The sequence below is a fragment of the Talpa occidentalis genome, unplaced genomic scaffold (genome assembly GCF_014898055.3).
Source record: "Talpa occidentalis isolate TD23 unplaced genomic scaffold, MPIMG_talOcc4v2.1 talOcc4.2, whole genome shotgun sequence".
NCBI classification, from domain to species: domain Eukaryota; kingdom Metazoa; phylum Chordata; class Mammalia; order Eulipotyphla; family Talpidae; genus Talpa; species Talpa occidentalis.
In genome coordinates, this window is record NW_023602073.1 from 101,111,222 (window position 1) to 101,132,657 (window position 21,436).

The 21,436-nt window shown below is 35.6% G+C and overlaps 1 protein-coding gene across 1 annotated transcript in view; it reads left to right on the forward strand.

The window, feature by feature from the left end:
• FHL5 (four and a half LIM domains 5) overlaps nucleotides 1-20,023 on the forward strand; it is a 28,432-nt gene extending 8,409 nt beyond the window's left edge. The window contains exons 2-6 of the mRNA XM_037520125.1: nucleotides 9,202-9,371; nucleotides 10,064-10,238; nucleotides 11,187-11,356; nucleotides 15,752-15,938; nucleotides 19,796-20,023. Of these exons, the coding sequence (XP_037376022.1) occupies nucleotides 9,213-9,371; nucleotides 10,064-10,238; nucleotides 11,187-11,356; nucleotides 15,752-15,938; nucleotides 19,796-19,959 (855 nt within the window). The 5' untranslated portion in view covers nucleotides 9,202-9,212 and the 3' untranslated portion in view covers nucleotides 19,960-20,023. The remainder of the gene's footprint in view (nucleotides 1-9,201; nucleotides 9,372-10,063; nucleotides 10,239-11,186; nucleotides 11,357-15,751; nucleotides 15,939-19,795) is intronic.
• Nucleotides 20,024-21,436: the final 1,413 nt, after the last annotated feature.

Genomic DNA, 21,436 nt, shown 5'->3' on the forward strand with positions numbered 1-21,436 from the left:
ATTAAGGTGAATCAACTGGACAGAGATAATTGGAGCAGTTGGCAGAGTTCTTCCTGGGCCTGTGATTTTCCACCTAATCTGCTCCCAAGCCACTGTTTAAAGATATTTTTCACCCCTTCAGGGTAAATTAATTGAATGAAGGTTGACTTTTCTCATCACTCATTATGTAATGAAATTAGAATTTATTCTAAAATATCCAGGAAAATAAAATAGCCACCTCAGTTACACAGTGATAATTCGCAATCAATGACACATTATTTAAGTTTTAGTATATGTGCTGCCGAAGCGAGCACAACACACATTATTTAAGTTTAAAAAAAGGGAAAAGAGGGCCTCCCTAGTGGTGCAAGAGGTTAAGACGCAACCTCTGAAGCTATCCACAGCCACTGCAACACGAGTTCAATCCCTGGCCAGGGAGCTGTTCCCCACTCTGTCCCTGGTGAATCCTCTCACCCCCACTCCCACACCTCTGGCCTGTACCCCAGTTCTTGTATGCATAAATAAAGAAAATCTTTTTTAAAAAGGGGGGGGGGAAGAAAAGTTATAAAAGACATTACCTTTCCTCTCTGATGAAGCATATTCCCCTAGAACCATAGCAAAAAAATTTTGGTCACCTCATGCACTCAAATGCCTTGCCCTGGGATGGTTATACTGCTGATTAGATTATGTTACCTGTGGCCCAGGTCAGACACTTTTAGATAATTTGTTTTACCTTGGTCCTTGTATATACCAAACCCTGACTAAATCAGAATCTCAAACAAGATTTGGAGGAGGCCCTGAGGCAACAAAGAAACTGGATTTGCTCTCCCAGAACTTTTAACAGAAATAACAGAAAGGAATTGTGGTGCCTATGGGATTAAAATTGCAGAGAAACGCCTAATGATGCATGGAAAAAAGAGAAAGCTGGTATATGAATAGACAGCCATCTAGATAATCCAGTTTTATAGTAAAAAGCAGTGTTCTTTTTGTCTTGAAAATTTTCTCATATCCCAGTAAGGAAAAATAACCAAAGATGGCAGAAGACCTGTGTATTTTCTGAAGTTCTACTTTTTAATTTTTTTAAGAAGATAATATTTGATAAAATATGGTTATGCTTATACACTACCACAATTACATTTTACCTCTCTTTCAGTAATAGCTGCCATAATTACATGATTCTAAATGCAGTCCCTCCAAGAAAATCATGCAGAACACTTTTTCCTTGTTAGTATCCACGGGCCAACTTAGCCAAATGGAAAAACTCTAGTCAGCTGTTTCATTTCATGGGAGAATAGTTCATCAGCTCTCAGGAGAATCGGTATTTGACCTCTCCACACAAGACATTCGGCTTCCAACAAACTGGGTTTGCAAATATGTCCCGAGAGACTAATATCAAACATTCCACCACAATTCTATGATGCTTGTTTTAGGTTATTTTTTGATTGATAGGCCTGAAGTTATGGCTTTAGTTATTTTTAAAATTGTTTGTTGAGTTTTTAAAAAGTTGTGGAGGGGGAAAGAAAATAGCCTCCCTCTTCAAAATGAGAGCTACAGTTATAACTGCACATTTTCCATCAAGTCAAGTATACCTACAGCTGACTTACCCATGACTTCTCCATTCTTACTTAATCCTTGAACAGGATCATAAGCAGCTGATAGTTCTCATTTCACACTTAAGGAAAGTTGGGGCCAGAAAGGTTAAATGTTCTCCATAAGAGGGGGCAAGTTATATGCTATTGCTAAGGCAACCAGTTTAACAAGCTACAGGTTCTGATTCCTAACCCACAACTCTTCTCAATATGTTACATCTTGGGTTACAAGCAAAAAAAAAAAAAAGATAAGAAAGTAAACAGCTTCACTCAACTCTACCCTCAGAATCAGGAAAAGAAATAAAAGACCTAAAAGTAAAACATCTAAATTAATAATTCTAAATATCTTATATTTTAAAATGGGCCAAAAGTTCTTTTCTACTAAGGAATTTATCCGATCTGATTTGTTCACATAGACTTCACAGGACTTTTTTTTTTATATATATCTCATTTAACTCCATTATATTTTGTCAAATTCATGCAGACAAGTCAAACAACACTATAGCAAACATAATAGGTCTCAAAAAACTAAGTTGTTGCAATTTTGGTAAAGATACAGTTTGTCTAAAAACATCACATGCAAAAAGATTGAAATTCTGGTGCAGCTTCCAACAGAATGAAGTATCTAATCAAACAGTTGGAAAATTGTTAATAGAGATTATTGGTACCTGTAGTTTAGGAAAAAAATTTAATGTCGACAGATTTGCTACCTACTTCTGTCGTTGCTTTGGTATCTTCTTCAGCTGGTATTCTAAGGGCATTCCAGCTGCCTTCTTCAGCTGGCCTAACAGAGAAAATGAAGAACTTTCCTTACCATGGACAGACCCCAGAGGCTTTATCTTCTGTGCTCTAACCTTTATTCTCTGTCCTTTGACATATTTGCCACAGATATGATATGATTTAATTCACTATTTAAATGAACATATAGCTTGCAAGTTCTTAATTCTTTTTATACTTGATCTTTTTCCTTTGCTTTCTTGGACGCCACATCCTTAGAGAAAACAGGTTTTCCATTTATTTATTCAGTCATTTTTCTGAGGTCCTCCCTCCTATGCTAGCATCTGAGATATACAGATGAAGTAACATCCTTATTCTTGAAGAGCTAACAAATAAGAGATAGACACAAAGGATAAAACAACTGTTATAAACGTAAGCAAAAGAAACACAGGCATATGTGTTAATTGTAAGAGAAGGATTTTTCACCTGAACCTGACTGTGAGGAGAATCAAGTGGTCAAGGTAGATAGGTGTCCAGGAGGAGGGTGCTGAAGATAGAAAAATCATGTGTGAATTCTCAGTGTATTGAAGGAATGGGGAGTCATTGGAAATGACTAAAGAATAGATGGTGTGTGTGTGTGTTATGCAAGGTTGACAAAGGCCTAGAATGATAGTGGGGAAATTAGACACGTTAGGAAAGGGTCTCTACATGTGATGGAGTTCAGACTTTATTTACAGTAAAGTGCTATTAGATGTTTTCACAGGGAAGGGAAATGATCATGTGTGTCTGATAGTTTTTTTTTTTAATTGTGGAGAATGTTCTGGAACCCCCCAGAGAAACTGACATCATCATCAGAGAACAAAAATCATGTAGTAGAAATGCATGGTTCCACCCAACAGAATAAGAAATCTTAACTAATATCTTCAGTTCAATGTAAGCCACTATGCTCCATCAGAGATATAAGGAGGGCATAATATTAAGATTTAAGGGATGCTTTTGATGTGGATTCAGTGGAATGTGGTACCCAAGAAACAAAGTAGGGATGTAGACAGGTGGGGGAGAGGAAAATGAAACATTTGCCTCAGCAGACCCTGTGGGTTGTATAAACATACACTGCGCACAATTCCTATAACTTTTCCGAGAGCAATATACTTGCTCAATGAGACTTCTGAAATGCTCTTGACTGGCCCCCACACCTCTGTCCTCAGAGCAACAATTCAAGTTAAAGACTTACTGGGAAAATGACCACAGGTTAAGTCAGCTAAGTACAGTTAAAATTAAGATTCTTCATCCAGTTTTTGTCTGTAGCAAAGTCTGGTATGTCAGGCAAGTTTCAAACTGTTATTTCCCAAGAGCATTTTAATATTCCTTACAGCACTCAGATTTAAACCCTTCCCTAAAGGAAATCAGAAACAAATCTACTTTACAGAATCAATAAAAGACTTGAATGGGCAATTTAAATAGTCATTCCACACTCCCAGATGAACATAGATGTATTTGTACGGGCTGAGTGAATCTACTTTGTACAACCAGATGAAAATTAAGCCAAAATCCTAGCACACGTTGTAGAACAGAGCACTTTTACATCGGCGCAAAGTCATGCTTATGGCAATATTTGCAGCTACTTAGGAAAACTCACAGCTCATGTCAGAGATTAGAAGTATTAGAGATCAACATATTCTTAAATAACTTTTACTATATATCCTCCATTTTAAAACACATTCAATTTTAAATATTTGAAAGGTGTAATAAAATGAATGTAGTGACTTCTAATTATTATTTATAGCAGATATTTTATGGTAATTCAACTCCCTCAAATAATAATATTCAACTCGCATAAATAAAATTCTTCAGAAATGTATCAACATAGAGATATTATTGGAAACCAGCAGGCTCAAATTATATCCTGCTACATTTCAACTCCACAAGAAGGAAAAGCTTCTCAACCTTTGAAATTTATACCTATGGTAGGAAAGTAATAAGACACACAGGTTTCCCTGATTTGCACGATGTTCATGCCTGAAACTCACGCATATTGGAAACTGTCCTCATGTTGCATGTGTGCATTGACATATTGAGAGAGAAACAAGAGAATTTTATTGTTTCCCTCTCCCCTGTCTTGCATCTATAATGGTCCCCTCAGCAGTCAACCCTTTGATTCAGGCCACCATATTTGAACAGCGGCCCCCATGACCACCATCAGAGTGCAAATCCATATTGCTACACCCATCCGGATTATTCCTCTATTGAAAAACACAGGGAAAGGATGGTTAACACATAGCACTACTACTTCTTTACCATCCACTCATTTTATAAAAGCCTTTCAATTATAATAAATACATACCAAAAAAGGAATGTTTCTAATCTATCTTCAAAGTACAACAAATAACAATTCAGTCTTAAGAAATCAAACATTTCTAATATATTTGAAATTCTTTTGCCATAATCCTTTCATGTATTTGACCTAGGTTATAAACTCTCTAAGGTTAGAATTTTAATCTATTTTATTTTCACATCCTTCACAACTTCTAGTCAGATTACTTTGCAAATCAAAAATATTTACTGAGTGCAATGAATAAAAGGTATGTGGCTCTCTGCAAGCAAAAGTATGTTTCAGACATCACACATGGCAGCAAGTCCCTGTCTCTCTCCTGCTTGACATTCTCTCAAGTATGCTACTTGTGATCTATTAATTCTGCTCAGCATATTAAAAATATAAGTGGGTATATATTGCTCCTAGCATTAATCTTGTAATAAATAACTCACCATAAAATGTAACTTGACACAAAATTATGCTTGGTTTTGAAAATAACATCTAAGAAAAAACAGCTTTCTCAGCTATGGAAACACTAATAAACTCGTGTTCTTTTAGGTAGAAATGTAAAATCTTAAGATAAGCACCTGAAAAAGATAGTGTTCTTTCGTGACTTTGAATTCCTGAGCTGCTTATCGCCATAGGTTCTTTGCTATAGCAGTGTTTCTCCAAATCAACCTTTTACAACTCTAGTATGTTATAATAAAAATTCTCTTTAAACCATTGTATAATTGCAGAATGACTTTGAAAGAGGTTTGGCAAGAACGTCTAATTGATATTGATACTAGTATTTCTTAGTTCACAGCAGAATAAATGCCATCCAGCTGAGGAAAACTTTTACTATTAAGATTTATTATGACTCATAAGTATAAATCAATGCTTCTCAGGGATTTTAAACCTTTGAAAGCAGAAGTTTTCCAATATTTTGCCAGATTACCCTTCAGATGGAGACCCCTAAGAATCACATAGGTTTCATCATCTTTCTACAGCCTTGCTTGTGAGGGAATGATTAAAAACAAGATATTTGGTCTGCTCTGCTAGACATAAAGTTTCCCTGAGGATATAAAGAAGGGATAAATAATAAAGGGCAAATAATCTGAGGGATAAAGAAGAGGAAAAAGTACAGTAGGATGTTGTAGGGGCAGGAATGACACAGTGCAGGTTTTCCAGGATCCAGCAGACCAGGTAAAGGAGGAGTCATTGTCCTCAGTGGTTTTTTGCAGGTTTTTTATTGGGGTCCACCAGGCATATGGCAGGCAGGGATGCTGGGGGGCCGGGAGGCTGACAGTCCTTCCAGCCCCCAGCAAATCCTCACTATCTGGGCTCTCCGACCTTCTCTCGGCTTCTGATCGGCTTCTACTGGCATCCCTGTGATGCCCCCTTAAAAGCACAGTCTTAGCCCAGGTGAATCTCATCTACCTATGCCCACACCCTACTCCAGGTGCCCGCCATCAGGCATGCACTCAGGACCGCAGGGATCCATCATCTATCCTGATGGCAGGAGGGCAGAAAAGCCTGACAATTTTTCCCTACCCTACAGATGTTTAAGAGAGAATAAAGTGGTAAAAGTGATGTGGCTAGAAAAAAATCTTACTCTTCCCTCTTCTGCCAGCCCCATCCCATTTAGCTCTGCTTGTATTAGAGGTTCACATTGCTTTAAAAAGCTTCAACCTATTTTATTGCATTTTGCTTATTTTACTTTATGGATACTTGTTTTTCACAAATTGAAGGTTTGTGGCCACTCTCCCTTCAGTTAGTATATTGGTGCCATTTTTCTAACAGCATGTCCTTGTCTCTGTGTCACATTTTAGAAGTTCTCTCAATATTTCAAACCTTTTCATTATTTATAGTGCTATTGTGATCTGTGATTGGCAATCTTTGATGTTGTTATTCCAATTGCTTTGGTGCACATGAGCCAGACTTATACAAGATGGCAAACTTATCAGTAAATGTTGTGGGTTCTGACTGCCCCACCAAACAATCATTCCTCCAATCTCTCTCCTCTGCTCAAGCTTCCCTACTGCCAGAGACACAATAGTGAAACTAGGTCAATAAATAACCAACAATGCCTCTTAAGTATTCAAGTGAATTAGGAAGAGTTGTATGTCTCTCATTTTAAATAAAATATTGGAAATAATTAAGCTTAGTGAGAAAGGCATGTCAAAAGATAGGCCTGAAGCTAAACCTTTTGTGTGCCAAACAGCCAAATTTTGAATGCAAAAGAAACCAACAATCAGTTATCTCAAGTTATAGTCACTGTGATTAAAGTAAGAGCTAAGCTATGAGAATTCACACTTCTTGAGGGGAAGGAGATGAAGTTTTACTCAGTATGATATTCAATAAATGTTCACCTGAACTAAGTGCCTACTCTGAATGTATATAGTTTAGTAAAATGCAAAGTCACAGGTTTTGAGTTATTAAACAGACTGTTCTCATCCTTCCCAGCTCCCTAATATTGCTTTTGAAAAACAGATAGGATAAGAAGTAAATTTCTCCTTTGAAAAAATGGGGGGGAAAAAGGTCCATTTTGTTAAGAATTTTCTGTGAAGAGAAGCCTATTATTAGGATGAAAGTGGAGAAGGACCATCTCTTCTTATACTTGTATTTAGACAAGCTTTTATTTTGATTGATATGTATTTAGCTATCAACATATATTTACAATATTTATTTAGATTTTTATATTTTAAATATTTAGATGCTTGACCTGATCACCAAAGGAGGTACAAGTATTGTAATGCTGGTGTGTTTAAAGTGTTGTTTAAAATGGCACTTAAACTGCTACCCCTTTCGTTGTTTCTTCACTTTATAACTAAAAGCTTCTGTAAGTAGCCTGTGAGTTCCTGAATCTAGAGAGATTGCATTTCATGATGCCGTTACATACATCTAAAACTACTTAAACATCAATAATGAAAATGGCATTTTTCATGTGAAGTCATGAAAGTTAAGTGTATATAAACTCATTTCACTATTAAGAGATAATCACTTCACCAAGAAAAACATTTGATCACTGTAAATGTGAATAAAGCTTCCTTTAAAATCTTTCAAGAAAATCAGATCTATTTGTCTCCTGTTTCCAAGCCGTCAATAACCCTCTTAATATTTTTGTATTCAGTAGAGAGGAACATCACTGTGGAATTAATCAAACAGGGATTTCAGTGTTCCTTGCAGTGGAATGTACTGTTGAGGCATTTCTTGTCTGAATTTTTCTCTTTTCTGGGAAAAGTTCCACGTGTTTCCAATCTTAGGTCTTTTCTCTGTCAGTGAGAAATATGTAGCCAAACTGTACAGAATTTGGGACAACTTATATTCATCAAGACACCTTGCTGGAAAACATCATCATTAAAATAAAGGAAGGCAGAAAGTATGGAAATAAAATACAAGCAAATAAATATTGATACTAAAAATTCTGAACTAAACATCACAATAGTTAATCAAGTTTCTCATTTTGCTATTTTTTTAACTGAGGTAGCGAATTAGAAAATATTCACTGTTCCTAATATATTCCAGTAAGTCCAAACGACAAATCTCATTTTTCAAGAAAATCAGTGGCACTGCTTTTGGTTACAATGAAAACTCATATTCATAGTCAAATTAAAACCTTCTGAAATCCATATGTTTTGGTTCTTTAGTGATTTTCCTAAATTTCAAAATAATTAATCAGAATTCTTTTTCTGGCTTTGGCTTTATGTTTCATGTAGATTTTCATACTATAAGATGTGCTGTCTCCCTTTCCTACAATAAATGTATACATTCCTATAAGATGCTGTATACATTTGGTGAAGCACCAGAATCTGAAGATGCCTATAACTGTTTTCTACATTGATGGTTTGATCTACACAGCTATCTCCATCTGGATACTTCCTCAACTGTATTCACCAAGACCAGCACAGGGACTGAATCCTACCTGCTCAGGAGTTTTATTGAGCCAACTTGGCATGGGACATTTAAATGGAAATGCCAGGAGCCAAGCTGATGGCAGGTTAAAGCTGGAGATTTTTGGGTGGTTGAAGCATAAGTAAAAAGGCTGTTTCAAGGGAGAATTTATGGTATTGATAAAACCTTATGGCAAAGGTTCAGAATCATCTTTTGGCACTCAATAAAGATTTGAGAAATAAAAAATGGCCTAGAAATGGCAACACACTTCATTATTAATTTCTATTTCAGTTAAAGTCAAAAAGAGTATAGTTATTTCCATGGAACTCTGCCTCCAGCACTCTCCAGTGAGAGAGTAAGTGATGACAGTTAGTGAACGCCCTATCAACAGTTCATATTTATATCCTTGAGGTGAAACCATTCTATTTCAACACATATCACATTCTCATTGAATTCCACATTAGTAAATGATAACTACAAGATGTTTTTCACAATCTGGCTGTTGGCTTTATGTATTTTGTTAGCAAAACACATAGGAACTGCCAAGAGGGGAGTGTAACCTTCCCTAAGTCACTCCATGTCACCATGGCTACAACCTATTTTTCTAAATTGGCTTTTAGCCTTAGAGAATATAAATTTATCAAGTGTTTCACTCATATAGTATTAAGTTTTGATAATTGATCTTTAAAATGCTGCTTTTATATACATGAATAATTATCTTATTCACAGGATTAAATAGAATGACAACTGCTCAATTCGATTGTCAATACTGTGCAGCATCACTTCTTGGGAAGAAATATGTACTAAAGGATGATAATCCATACTGTGTCTCATGTTATGACCGCATTTTTTCTAACTACTGTGAGGAATGCAAAGAGCCAATTGAATCAAATTCCAAGGTAAGTCTCAATTCACTGAAATTTTGCGTGTGAACAGCAGACAAATGCTTTGGAATGCCACTTTTCCTTTAGTATTGTCTATTAATGTCCTTATGCTCTGTTACTCGGTATAAGGATCTTCAAAGTTACCACCAATCAAGTTCCAGGCATACTTAACACTATGAAGTACACATAAATTGGAAGTGTAGAGAGTCAAAATTATACATTATCTGACTTCAAAGCAGTCTTACCTCTACTAAACCCATTGTTCCCTGATACCTCTCTCTCACACACAGGTCATTCCTCCAACACACATTGCATTGTTTTCTTTTTTTGCCTTGCTTTAGTTGGATCATGTTGAAATTTTATGTAGTTAAGTCTAACAGTATTAAGGAAATTAAATCTAATGGCAACCTAAAAATTAAAATCATTACATGAAAAACCTCTTTGTAGTTTATAAAAGAAAAGGAGATAAGAGAAATAACAGAGATCATTTATTTTTCTCTGACTTTAGTGACCAACCAAGAAAGCCCCAGATTCCAGCTCTTAATGACCCCAGAGAGTCTCCTCACTGTGGGTAATAGTATCAACAACTATCCCTTTAGCCACCAGCACAACCTGCTCGCACGAGTCCCGAGTGTTCAGTTTTGTTTTATAAAATGGCCTGTTTTGTCGCAAACACACTTAATTAACTTCTATTTACTGTCTCAAAGGATCTTTGTTACAAAGGCCGGCACTGGCATGAAGGATGCTTCAATTGTGCCAAATGCAATCACTCTTTGGTGGAAAAACCTTTTGCTGCCAAGGATGAGCGCCTGCTATGCTCCGAGTGTTTTTCTAATGAGTGCTCCTCCAAGTGCTTCCACTGCAAGAAGACCATCATGCCTGGTGAGATCATAGGGAGCTCCCATCTCTACTGAAGTGTAATCTTTTGAATTAGGCCCAAGCACAGGAGCAGTGTAAAACTAACAAAACCTGCTTTTGTGAAAAATATATCTTCCTTGCTGTCTCTTGATCACATCTAGGGTACTTTGGAAATACAAAGGTTATCATTCTGTCTTAAATGGGCAAATGATAGATTATTGTGTATTTCCATACACTTAATTCATAGAAACATTTGAACCATAGTCTGAGTCATAGTGATAAAATCTACACCAACAGTACTAAGTTACATTGCATTAAACCCCCTGACCTAGACATTGATAGCATCAAAAGCATAGACCATCATGGGATAATGGCATCCACCATAAATTTGTAAATTGACTGAAACTGGTTTGAGAGCCAGTCAATTTTATTTACTCTAAGGGAAGACAAGGGTCCTTGTAAATCATAAGACTTTTAGGGAAATACATTCTCTGTATTTTGATCCTCTTCTCACTTCCTATAGGTAGCAGCATAAGAAAATTGTTCTCTCTCATATTCTTATGGATTTAAGGATTTTTCTGAGAGATCATAACTGTCCAACATCCATCTCAGGAGCTTGTACTGCAGGAAATTTAAATGTCCCTGTAATGACTATTGTGGCTTAATTTATCTAAACCATGTGCAGAATCTCTACTTAACAGTGCTGTCTCATGTCCAAATTGTAGCTTACATAGCACAAAAATTTTCAGTGAAAGTGGCTCACCAGCATCCTGGTTGAATTCTATTAACCTTTTAAAATTTTTTTTTGCAGATAAATGTTTTGGAAACTAACAAAACACTTTTTCTATGAGGACATTTGACTTATCACCTTAACTTAAAAATATATATCTTAAGTAATTTGACATATCTTCACTTAAAAGAAAATAAAATTATGCTTGATTTGTACTGACAGATTTTTACTTTGGGGTACAGGCTCTCGAAAAATGGAATTTAAGGGAAACTACTGGCATGAAACCTGCTTTGTGTGTGAGCACTGCCGACAGCCAATAGGAACTAAACCTTTGATTTCCAAAGAGACTGGCAATTATTGTGTACCATGCTTTGAGAAAGAGTTTGCTCACTACTGCAGCTTCTGTAAGAAGGTAATTATCTAGAGCCAATGAAGTTTGTGGAATCTTCCATACCATTGCTTTTTAGTTGTTCTATGTTCTTGGAATGAGCTGATAATATTTGTGTTAGTTTTCAATTCCAACATGTCCAAAAGCACTACCTTTTCACAGTGAGGAAGGCCATCTATTTTTATCAACCATAAAATTCCACCCAGAACATGAATTTAATATTCTGAGAGCTCGAGTGATATTCCAGTTCCACTCACTACTTACACAAGATTTTGTGTATTCTGGTAGACAGTATACATCTCCCTTTGAATACAAAATAGTTCTTGGAAAATAATTTTTGATACATTTAGTTTCAGAGAAGTATGAATTTGTCTCAGGAGTGACCAAGGAAACCAATTTAAACAGGATGCTTAACTCTTCACATTATGTACCAGTGATATAAATGTCTCTTTGACTTGAGGCTTTTATGTTTCCAAGAGCAGATAGGTAGCTCAAGAGAGTGACAAGATCATTAGGGAAATTCAGTAAACAGAAATACAGAAAAAAGACTAGGAATTTCAAGTGCTTTCTTTCAGTTCTTGTTCAAGAGAATCACATAGGGCCTCTTGACTTAGATGCCCATTCACAACATATTTTTCAATGAGAAAAAAGTAATTTTTTCTCATAAATTTTGTGTGAAAATAGTTCCTCATCTCTATCACCTTGATAAAAATCTGCCGGCAATCTACAATGTATATATTCAATATTAATGCTCTCAAAGAAATCCTTGGTCTGTAAGGCATCATAAGTTACAAAAAACACTATACATTGTAATGAAACATCTGAATCACGAAGACAGATCAGTACAGTGGTGTCCAACTAAACATTTTGATCTATAGACTACTTTGACAGATCTCTTAAAATCATTTTTATACTTGTGTCTGGACAGCCTGAAGTCACACGACCACAACAAATGTATATACATTTGTTATACACACACATAACGCACAGGGTAATTTTCTCTATATATTACAATACCAGTGCTGCATTTGAAGAGGCATCAATACACTCTTTTTTTTTTAAAGATTTATTTATTCATGCATACAAGAACCGGGGCCAGATGCACAGGAGGGTGAGAGGATTCACCAGAGACAGAGTGGGGAACAGAACAGGCAGACTGACTGAAAAACACTGCTGAGGGGAACTGCGGATGAGACAGGAGAGGTGTGCCACGCCATGTGGGATTCTCGAACCCATGCTGCAGAGGCTGGGGACAGCTTCACAGTGCTGCGCTCAATCACCTATGTCACCAGGGGAGGCCCAGCATCAATACACTCTTAAGTTACAAATTTTTGAATTATATTAAAATGATGATGGAAAATTATAATTGATAGTAACAAGACATAAAATCATCTTATGTCAGATTTCCACTACTTGATCAGAAACACTGACTTAGAGAAAGAATTACTGTGCAAATAATAGGAACAACCTGTGATCCTGTAATATATGAAGCTGCAAAAAATTACCAGAGTGGATGACATGCATTTAGAAACAGATGCAGGAAACAAAATGGATAGTTTTAACTCACTGTTTTCAGTTACTACTAAGTTGGCCATTTTTAAGTTATATATTTTATTTAAAGCCTGATGTAAAATTTCGTTGAGACTTACAGGAGTTATCTTAAAATCATTTATTGTGCACACAATATACAGGTCTTTCCATGTTATAAAGATTCAGCAGAGGAATTTCTCTAGCTCATCAGAGCTGAGCACTGTCTAGGGCCAACCCACTGGTTTTTCCCAGGTTAAAACTTTTCCTATATTTAGAATATGATTTGAAGTCTCCAAAAATTTATGAAATGTTTATATTGGACAGTAGACAAATCATGACATGCCATGCTTAATTTTTAAAACCACAAGTCCCTTAAGGAAAGCTGAACATAAAAGTTTGTGATCAAGATGATCCAAGCTAAAGAAACACAATTTGTTTCAACCCAAATCAAAGAGCAACTACAAAAGTTAAAAAATTAGACAAAAAGTACTTGACAACCAGGACCTTAGAATTTTTTTTAATAGACTTCATTTTGTGAAACTAAAATTTATTTTCTACCAAAAAGCAAATAACTTCAAACTACAAGTGCTTTGAATTAAAACTTCTCAGTTTTCCAATAGAGTTAAACATATTCAGCAATTCATCAACTATATTTTTGTGAGTACAAAATGAGTATTGCCTCTATTTTCCCAAGGAGGGGGGTAACTTGTTCTAAATCCCAAGATCAATCAGTGGCGCAAACAGCTTAGATATTAGACTTTATTTTCTCATGCCTGCTTCTTCAAATGGAACATAATCACAAGCAAACTATTTTTTAATGTTCCAGAGTTTCTTCTCCCTAATTAAGCAGTCTTTGCTGTATATAACAAGTTTTATTTGACTGTGAATACATTTTTCAAGTTGCAAATCTTTTAAGCACTGCCTGATAATCATTTGACCAAACAAATCAAAGGAATCTTGAATTCTACTGCTCGGTTGTAAGTCATTTGAAGTCAGTAGTGGGTATTTTAAATTGCTTTACTTCACATACCCCATTATCATTCCTGTTTGCTTGTTTAGAATAGTATACTTCCCCCCACCATAGGAAAAATAACAATTTTTACTATACTTTTTCCTCTATAGAAAAAAATAACCTTTAAATGAAATCTTTAGTTTTAAAGATTTTTAAAAGACATTTAAGATTAAAAATATCTTTAGAATAATTTTTTTCAAAAACCAAAAATGTTTATATTTGTTAACAATAACATGGCTTAGAATAGGCTTTACATTTTCTGTATCTAATTAATTTGAATAAAAAGATGACACAAAACATCTTAGATTGTATCATTATTAAGACATATACATGATTATAATCCAGGTTTCATTCCTACTCCTGGAGCTCCACAGCGATGGATTTGAAAGATGCTATGATTTAGAAATTGTTATACAAGAAGAGATATATGGGGCTTCCTTGCCCCGACCTGGCCTGGACTGGCCTGGCCTGGGAGTTCCACTTTATTTCTGTCTCTTTTCTCCTGAATAAACTTTCTCCAAACAAACAAAGAAACAAACAAAAAAAGATGTCCAATAGTCACTCATTTGATTCTAAATAAATATGTCTCTGCCTTTTAAAAAGTAGAATGTGGGCCTCCACGGTGGCATGGTGGGTTGAGCACAGCGCTGTGAAGCTGCCTGCAGCCTCTGCAGCATGGGTTCGATTCCCGACCGACCAGGGAGTTCCCCACATGGCCCAGCAGACCTCTCTTGTCTCACTCGCTGCTCCCCTCAGCAGTGTACTTTGTCAGTCTGCCTGTTCTGCTCCCCACTCTGAATCTGGTGAATTCTCTCACCCTCCCACACTGCTGGCCTGTACCCCCATGCTTGTATAAATAAATAAATCTTTAAAAAAAAAAAAGTAGAATGCATAAATTAAACTACTTTAGAAAAAATTATCTCATGGAGAAATAATAAGCACCTATGATAAAAACCTAATACACCACAGATTACGTTCAATGTACAACCAGCACTAATTACTAAATAAGTAATTTAGTAATTACCTAAAGCTGAAAAGTCATGCAGTGCCCAAAGCACCCCATTTGTGCTAGATACAATACTGGAATTGCTTTCAAACATATTTTCTCTTTTGTGTTTATTCGTTCATTCAAGAAGGTGTTATCAACTACCTATGAGGGCAAAGTCATCTTACCTCACTATTGTATTAATGTTTAAGTGCACAGGCAGTAGCGTTAGACTATGCAGGCTTAAATGCTAGCTCTGTGTGACCCCAGAAAGCGATTTCATCATGCTGTCAGTAGTTGTTCATCTCTAAAAAGGGAAAGATAATAGTTCCTGCTGTGTTGGAAGGTTGAGAATATTAAGATGAGTTCATATCTTAGCACAGAACTAAGGTCTGAGTAAACACTTAAATGTTAGTCATTATTAGCAGACAGTGGTGCTTATGAATTCTACTCAGGATTGCTATTGTTGGATATCTTGAACCTAGAGTAATGTTTTAAGAAGAAGCTTTTCTTTTCAACATCCTTAAAATTATAATGGAAATAAGATCATAGCATAGAAAATATATTAGTTCTAATGGTAGAACTTTGAAAACCCACAAGAAAGTCAGAAACATATCAGCAAAGGGCTCAAGAGCTCACTCTTTTTATTCACCTATGTCAGTCCTGCTTTCCTGCTCCATTATAGGAGATAAGTGAGGCTATTTCTCACCAGTTCTATTCAGTCTCCTTAGCCTTTTTCTTCCTTTATTGATTAAAAATCACAGAACAGGTCATCCTCACACAAGATGATAGAAAAGCCTGAAGGTATCATTTGTGGACATATGAGAGAATCATGAAAGATCTGAGCTGTGATGGCTTCCATGGTAATTACCTTTTTTGTGATCTTTGGCAGGTGATAACCTCAGGTGGGATAACATTTCATGACCAGCCATGGCACAAAGAATGTTTTCTGTGTAGTGGCTGTAGGAAGGAGCTCTGTGAAGAAGAGTTTATGTCCAGAGATGACTATCCATTCTGCTTGGACTGCTACAACCATCTTTATGCCAAAAAGTGTGCAGCCTGCACTAAACCCATTACTGGTGAGTTCTTTGGTTCAGTGCAGCCTTACCATGAGATAGATATGACTATGAAAATGCCACATTGTTAATTTAGAAAGTACAAGTGAATAATGTCTAATCTTTCCCATGTGTTTCCTTTTGATATAAGCACACATGGGTACCTATATATCAGTATTACACAGACCCCTCAATGCAGGTATAGAATACAAATGATGTTACTATCCACTAGATAGGACAGTTAATACAAAACCTAACAGTATTGACTCTAAATAAAGTAATAGTCAAGGAAATTCAGGGGAATAAGTTGAGCTGAGAGGTCAGATGACACCTTCACTAGGAAGCCTGATCTGAGACAGACCTTCAAGGATTTGCGTGGGAAGACGGGATTCTTATCCATCAAAATCTTGTATAATTACACATGAGGCCAAGGACCTTAAAACTGAAAAAGTTTTAATTAAATACAAGTATTGTATAAATCTCTAAGGCTGAAATAATTAAGATAGCATAGGTCAGGAATTAATTAAACTTTTTAAAATGTTTCTGACAAATATATTTTTTCTCTCTATTCACTTGCAATAAGCTTTCATTAGGAATAGCTGAAATAAAACAAAATAACATGCTGCTAAAGAAACAAAGTACTCATAACATGATATGAAGATTACATAAGTGGTAAATCAATCCATGTGAAATACATTCTAAGTTAAAAAACTCATTATGTTTTCCTAAACCTCCAGTAAAAGAACAGATTAGCATGATAACTAAGAAACACAACAGTCATTCTTTGAGGCAATTAATAGTCATTGAATATTGTAGCGAAACTGTATTTCTACTCTCCATTCCTAGAATGATCATGTTACTTTTTTGAAGAATTTATATAACGTACAGTGAAAAGTTATATTATTTCTTACCTATTTTCAAATATATCACAAAACAAAAGTTTATGCTTCTTGTATCTTAAAAGAAAGAAAATAGTTTTACAGCAAAACCAATTTGGCAGGCATTTACTAACTTGCAAAAGGAGAGCGAGAATTACCTGGGTAAACACAGCATGGTCCTATGTGTCTATACCAGTTTTTCAGAGTCTCACCAAAAACTTTTCACCAAGTTTTTCAGAGTCTCACACTGACCTATAGGCTACATCTGACCCACAGGCCTGTTGCTTTGGCTTGCATGTGTTTGGAAACAACTAATATCTGCATCCAAATATAAATGAGGAACCGTCATGAGTGAGCAGACTGTCCTCACATTCCGCAGACAAATCACTGTCCTATGGGGCTGAGCAGCTGCTTCATCAAGTAGGGCATGCCCTCTGTTTTTCATACCTTGTCTCCATCACTCTGCTACCTCACTTTTGCTGCCCTGTCAGAAACCTGAGGAGGCAATCCTAAACAATCAGGCAAACAAGCTTGTGTTCTCAAACATGCTGTTCTCCTGCTTTCCACATATCTGGCAACTTCAGCCAAGAGAATAAGTCCCCAATTCTACTGATCTTACTTAGAAAACGGGGCTTCCAGAAAGGCAAAAAATAGTTCCTCGAGCTCCAAAATCTCCTTAGTATAACCTGCAACCGCAGCCTATGGATTTCAATTAGTTAATTCTACAAGTCTTTTCTTGAAGTGAGCCAGGAAATAAAGGGATTTTCTTGAAGAAATGAGAAAAACATTCAAAATGGGTTTGAAACTTTCTAGGGGACCCAAATGGCTAGTAATGATCTATAAATAGTTCATGCGAGCCCTGAACTTGATGGTTTTCAATTCTGAAACCATCAAAATTCATGTGTCTGTGTGATTTTTTTCTGATGGATTGTAGCAGGTTCTGATGGATTGAGCCCAGCTAATTCAGGTTTAGACAGAAAACCACATTGTTCTGCATAAAACAAAGAATGATCGAGGACTAAAGATTCAGAAGTAATCTGAATGCAGGATTATGTATTTAATTTAGAATTATTTAAAAGTAATTTAGAATTGATAGTCTTCTTTTGGCTCTGTAATTGAGAGAAAAAAAAGAGACTGAGATGCATGCAAAACTCCTAACTCACTTTAATATCTTTAAAATGGAGCTATTGAAATAATGTACCACAGGGAATTTTGATAATAACATATATTTATCTTTTGAAATTTGGCTATTCGTGCAAATACTGTGTCAGTCTAATAAGAGACTATAGTGGTTACAAAATACTCTTGTATATTTACGAAATATAGTCACTGGACATAATTTTAAAAATACCATCACAATGAACTTGTTTCATTTCAACATATATACCCATTTTTATTTCTCCTCTGAGATTTTCAATTTCTTAACTTTCTGGGATAAATGAAACAGTTTAATGTAGTGGGAAGTGCTCTGGATTAGAGAATAAAAGAACCTGGTCTAGTCTCTGCCCGCAGCTACTGTGTGATCCTAGGAAAATAACTCACCTCTGAAAGCCTCCTTTGCTTTACTTGCAAAATTAGGGTTTGAACAGGATCACATTTATCTTTCCTTTATTTCGAGGAATGGGAATTTCAAATGTTAGGGTTTCTTCAGACAGGAATGCTAATGTTTCAGGTTATGATTCTTACAAAAGACAAATTCAACCTTAATTTGGTGAAGTTAAGAGCATAGCCTGAAGCCAGATGACTTAGAATTGAATCTCAGATCTGCCACTTACCATCAGGGCAAGCAGTTGAAACTCTCTTTTCCCCAGTTTTTGTCTGCATTGTAGAACTGATAATAGTATCTAGCCAATATAGGTAGGTGAGACAGATTTGAAGTAATACATGTAAATGACTTAGAAGAATGACTGACTGATCATCATGTGCTCAACAAATGTTGGCTTATATTCTGATCTTTCAGGAATAAATCATGTAACACAGGTGCCACAGATTTGCTTCCTGGAAGATTTTGTTCTTGAAAGTGATCCTTATGACTGAAGGGAGTAAATATATCCAAAATTGAAATAATTTATAAACATCTCACATATTGAGTCATGATTTTTTTTATCCCTGCTGCCAGATGCTTCTATTTTTTATGCTTTGTAGAATTCTCAATAATCATTTTTATATTTTTCATTTGTACAGGCTTACTAATGAAATCAAGAAAAACTCATAAGCATCAAAATGATAGATGTGTGATAATTAGTTTATGAAAAAATGACTTATGTATATATAGAGAGAATATTATCCTTACAGTCAGCTTATTATTGTTTTGAATAGCATTAATGGAATTAATTGGTATATTATTGATTTATTCCTGTTAGAAAGTAATGATGATAGCTTCATAAATAAGAAAGCTATAAATTTAGCAAGGAAATAGAAGAATTTGATGTAAATTTATCTGTAAACTAGTAATTTATATGTAAAGGTATCAAATAATGTTTCTCGTGTAGGAGCAAAAGTTCATTATCAGAGATAAGGAAAGTTTATCTGAAATAAAACAACTGTCCAGTCTTTTAGTTTTACTATCCCAAACAGAACATCTGGAAATTATATATGAATCATCACATTAACTGTTTTAGCCTGAATGAACTTCCTGCATGATTACATGAAGTTCCTGGATGATTACATGAAGTTCATAGCACTAAGTTCACTTGGAGAAAAATTATAAAGATCCAAGCCTAGGGTATCCTAACCCTCTCCCAATCACTAGACCTTTTCTCTTTTTCTACAACTCCTCAAAATCAATTCCTTGAACTATACTATACATTCATATTAGGGACACAGAGTTAGTCTCACTGAAGACTCAAATTCTACCAACCTTTCATAGAAAACCTATGGCTCACGTGAAATCCAGGTTAATGTGGTAGAAGCAGATGAGGCAGTTCTTAGAAACCTTAATGATAGAACACTTGATCTATTCTTTCAAAAGATTGATTATTATTTTTCTCAATTCTTTTCTAGGTCTCAAAGGTGCCAAGTTTATTTGCTTCCAAGACCGCCAGTGGCACAGTGAATGCTTTAACTGTGGGAAGTGCTTGGTTTCCTTGGTTGGGGAGGGCTTCTTGACCCAGAATATGGAAATTTTTTGTCGCAAATGTGGTTCTGGGATGGACACTGATATCTAGAAGGAGACAGTCCTCCCCATCTGAAATTTACATTGCTTTTGTTCTCACTAAATTCAGAACTCAATTGAAGTAGTATTTCTGTCTAGAAGATATTAATGTAGAGTTTATAGCAGAAGAGTTTGCACACATTCTGAACTGTATGATCAGGCCTCAAAAGTACAGAAATGAATATATACTAAATCACCTATCCTTACAAAATATTGCACTCTGCTGTTAGGAACATAGGAAAGTATCTTTTTCTTGGAATCAAGTGTATGACTAATACTGTAGACTGCTATTTTTCAAACTGCCGGGTTAAAAAAGAAATTAAGATATAAAATTGAAAGTCATATGTGAAACCAATATTTGCATTCCTAGCTAGCTGGTTATATGTAATATAAAAGACTAACTATAAATGGTAGAAGAACAAAACTAATCAGGAGAACTGATAAACAATCATCACATTTAAGAATTCTCTTATTTAGTCACTCTTCTATTGTTCACACATTCTGACTATGGAGATGATAAAGAAAACTACAGTGTGCCCTCATCCATACTGCTTCTGCAGCTGGTTGTTTCATTTGTTCAGTCAATGGAAATAGAGAATTGGAAGCTATAGCTCTCATACTCTACATAGGATAAAGGGGCCTTTCTACTCAAGCATAGTCAATGCAAGGGTTTCAATACATTTTAAGTTAAATCTATTTTCAAAATCCAAAATGATTTTCTAAATATTTACAGATTCCATGAAAGAAAATTCTATTCTCTCAAAGAACTAACCAGGATAAGCATTGTCCCCAAAGGCAAACCTTTAAAGTAAATAGATCATTAAGTCATCCCTTGTGGAAATGAGTTTTAGGGAAAGGATTGTGTGTTGGAATATGGCTTTTATCCAGCTATCTAAAGGCATAATAGAATGCATAATTAGCTTTGAGCTTCATGCATTTGCCTTCTAAAATTATATAGATGATTAATGGAAAGACATAAAAGTGGGATTTAAAGAAATCTAGTAATAATAATAACTGAAAAATTCACTGCTAATGATTCAGGACTTGCAAAGCAGCACAATATAAAAATGTGCCATCCACCTTACCTCTTCAGAGTAAGACCTAGAATTTCAATTTCCTGCATGACTAGAAGGTGCCCTCCCAATCCTCAGCAGTCATTGTGCAAATAAATCAGTGTTTATTGGTCACAAAGTGAAAAGTTTATCACAATGGATATCTTCATATCTGATACCAACTAATCATGACAATCTAGCTGCTGCTGGATAATATTTTCCACATTATTTGGAACAGAGGGAAAGAAACCTCTGTTCTTTATGGTTCATTACCACCCCTGGTCATAGCATTTCACAGGTGGGGTACAAGGAGGTTAGGAGAAGAAACCCATATGTAACATTTTTATAAATGCCTACTCTCAAATTACTACATAGCATTAAAGGTTCTGTTTGAAGTCTAATTATATGCTGTGGCTGATTACAATGTTTAAAATAGCA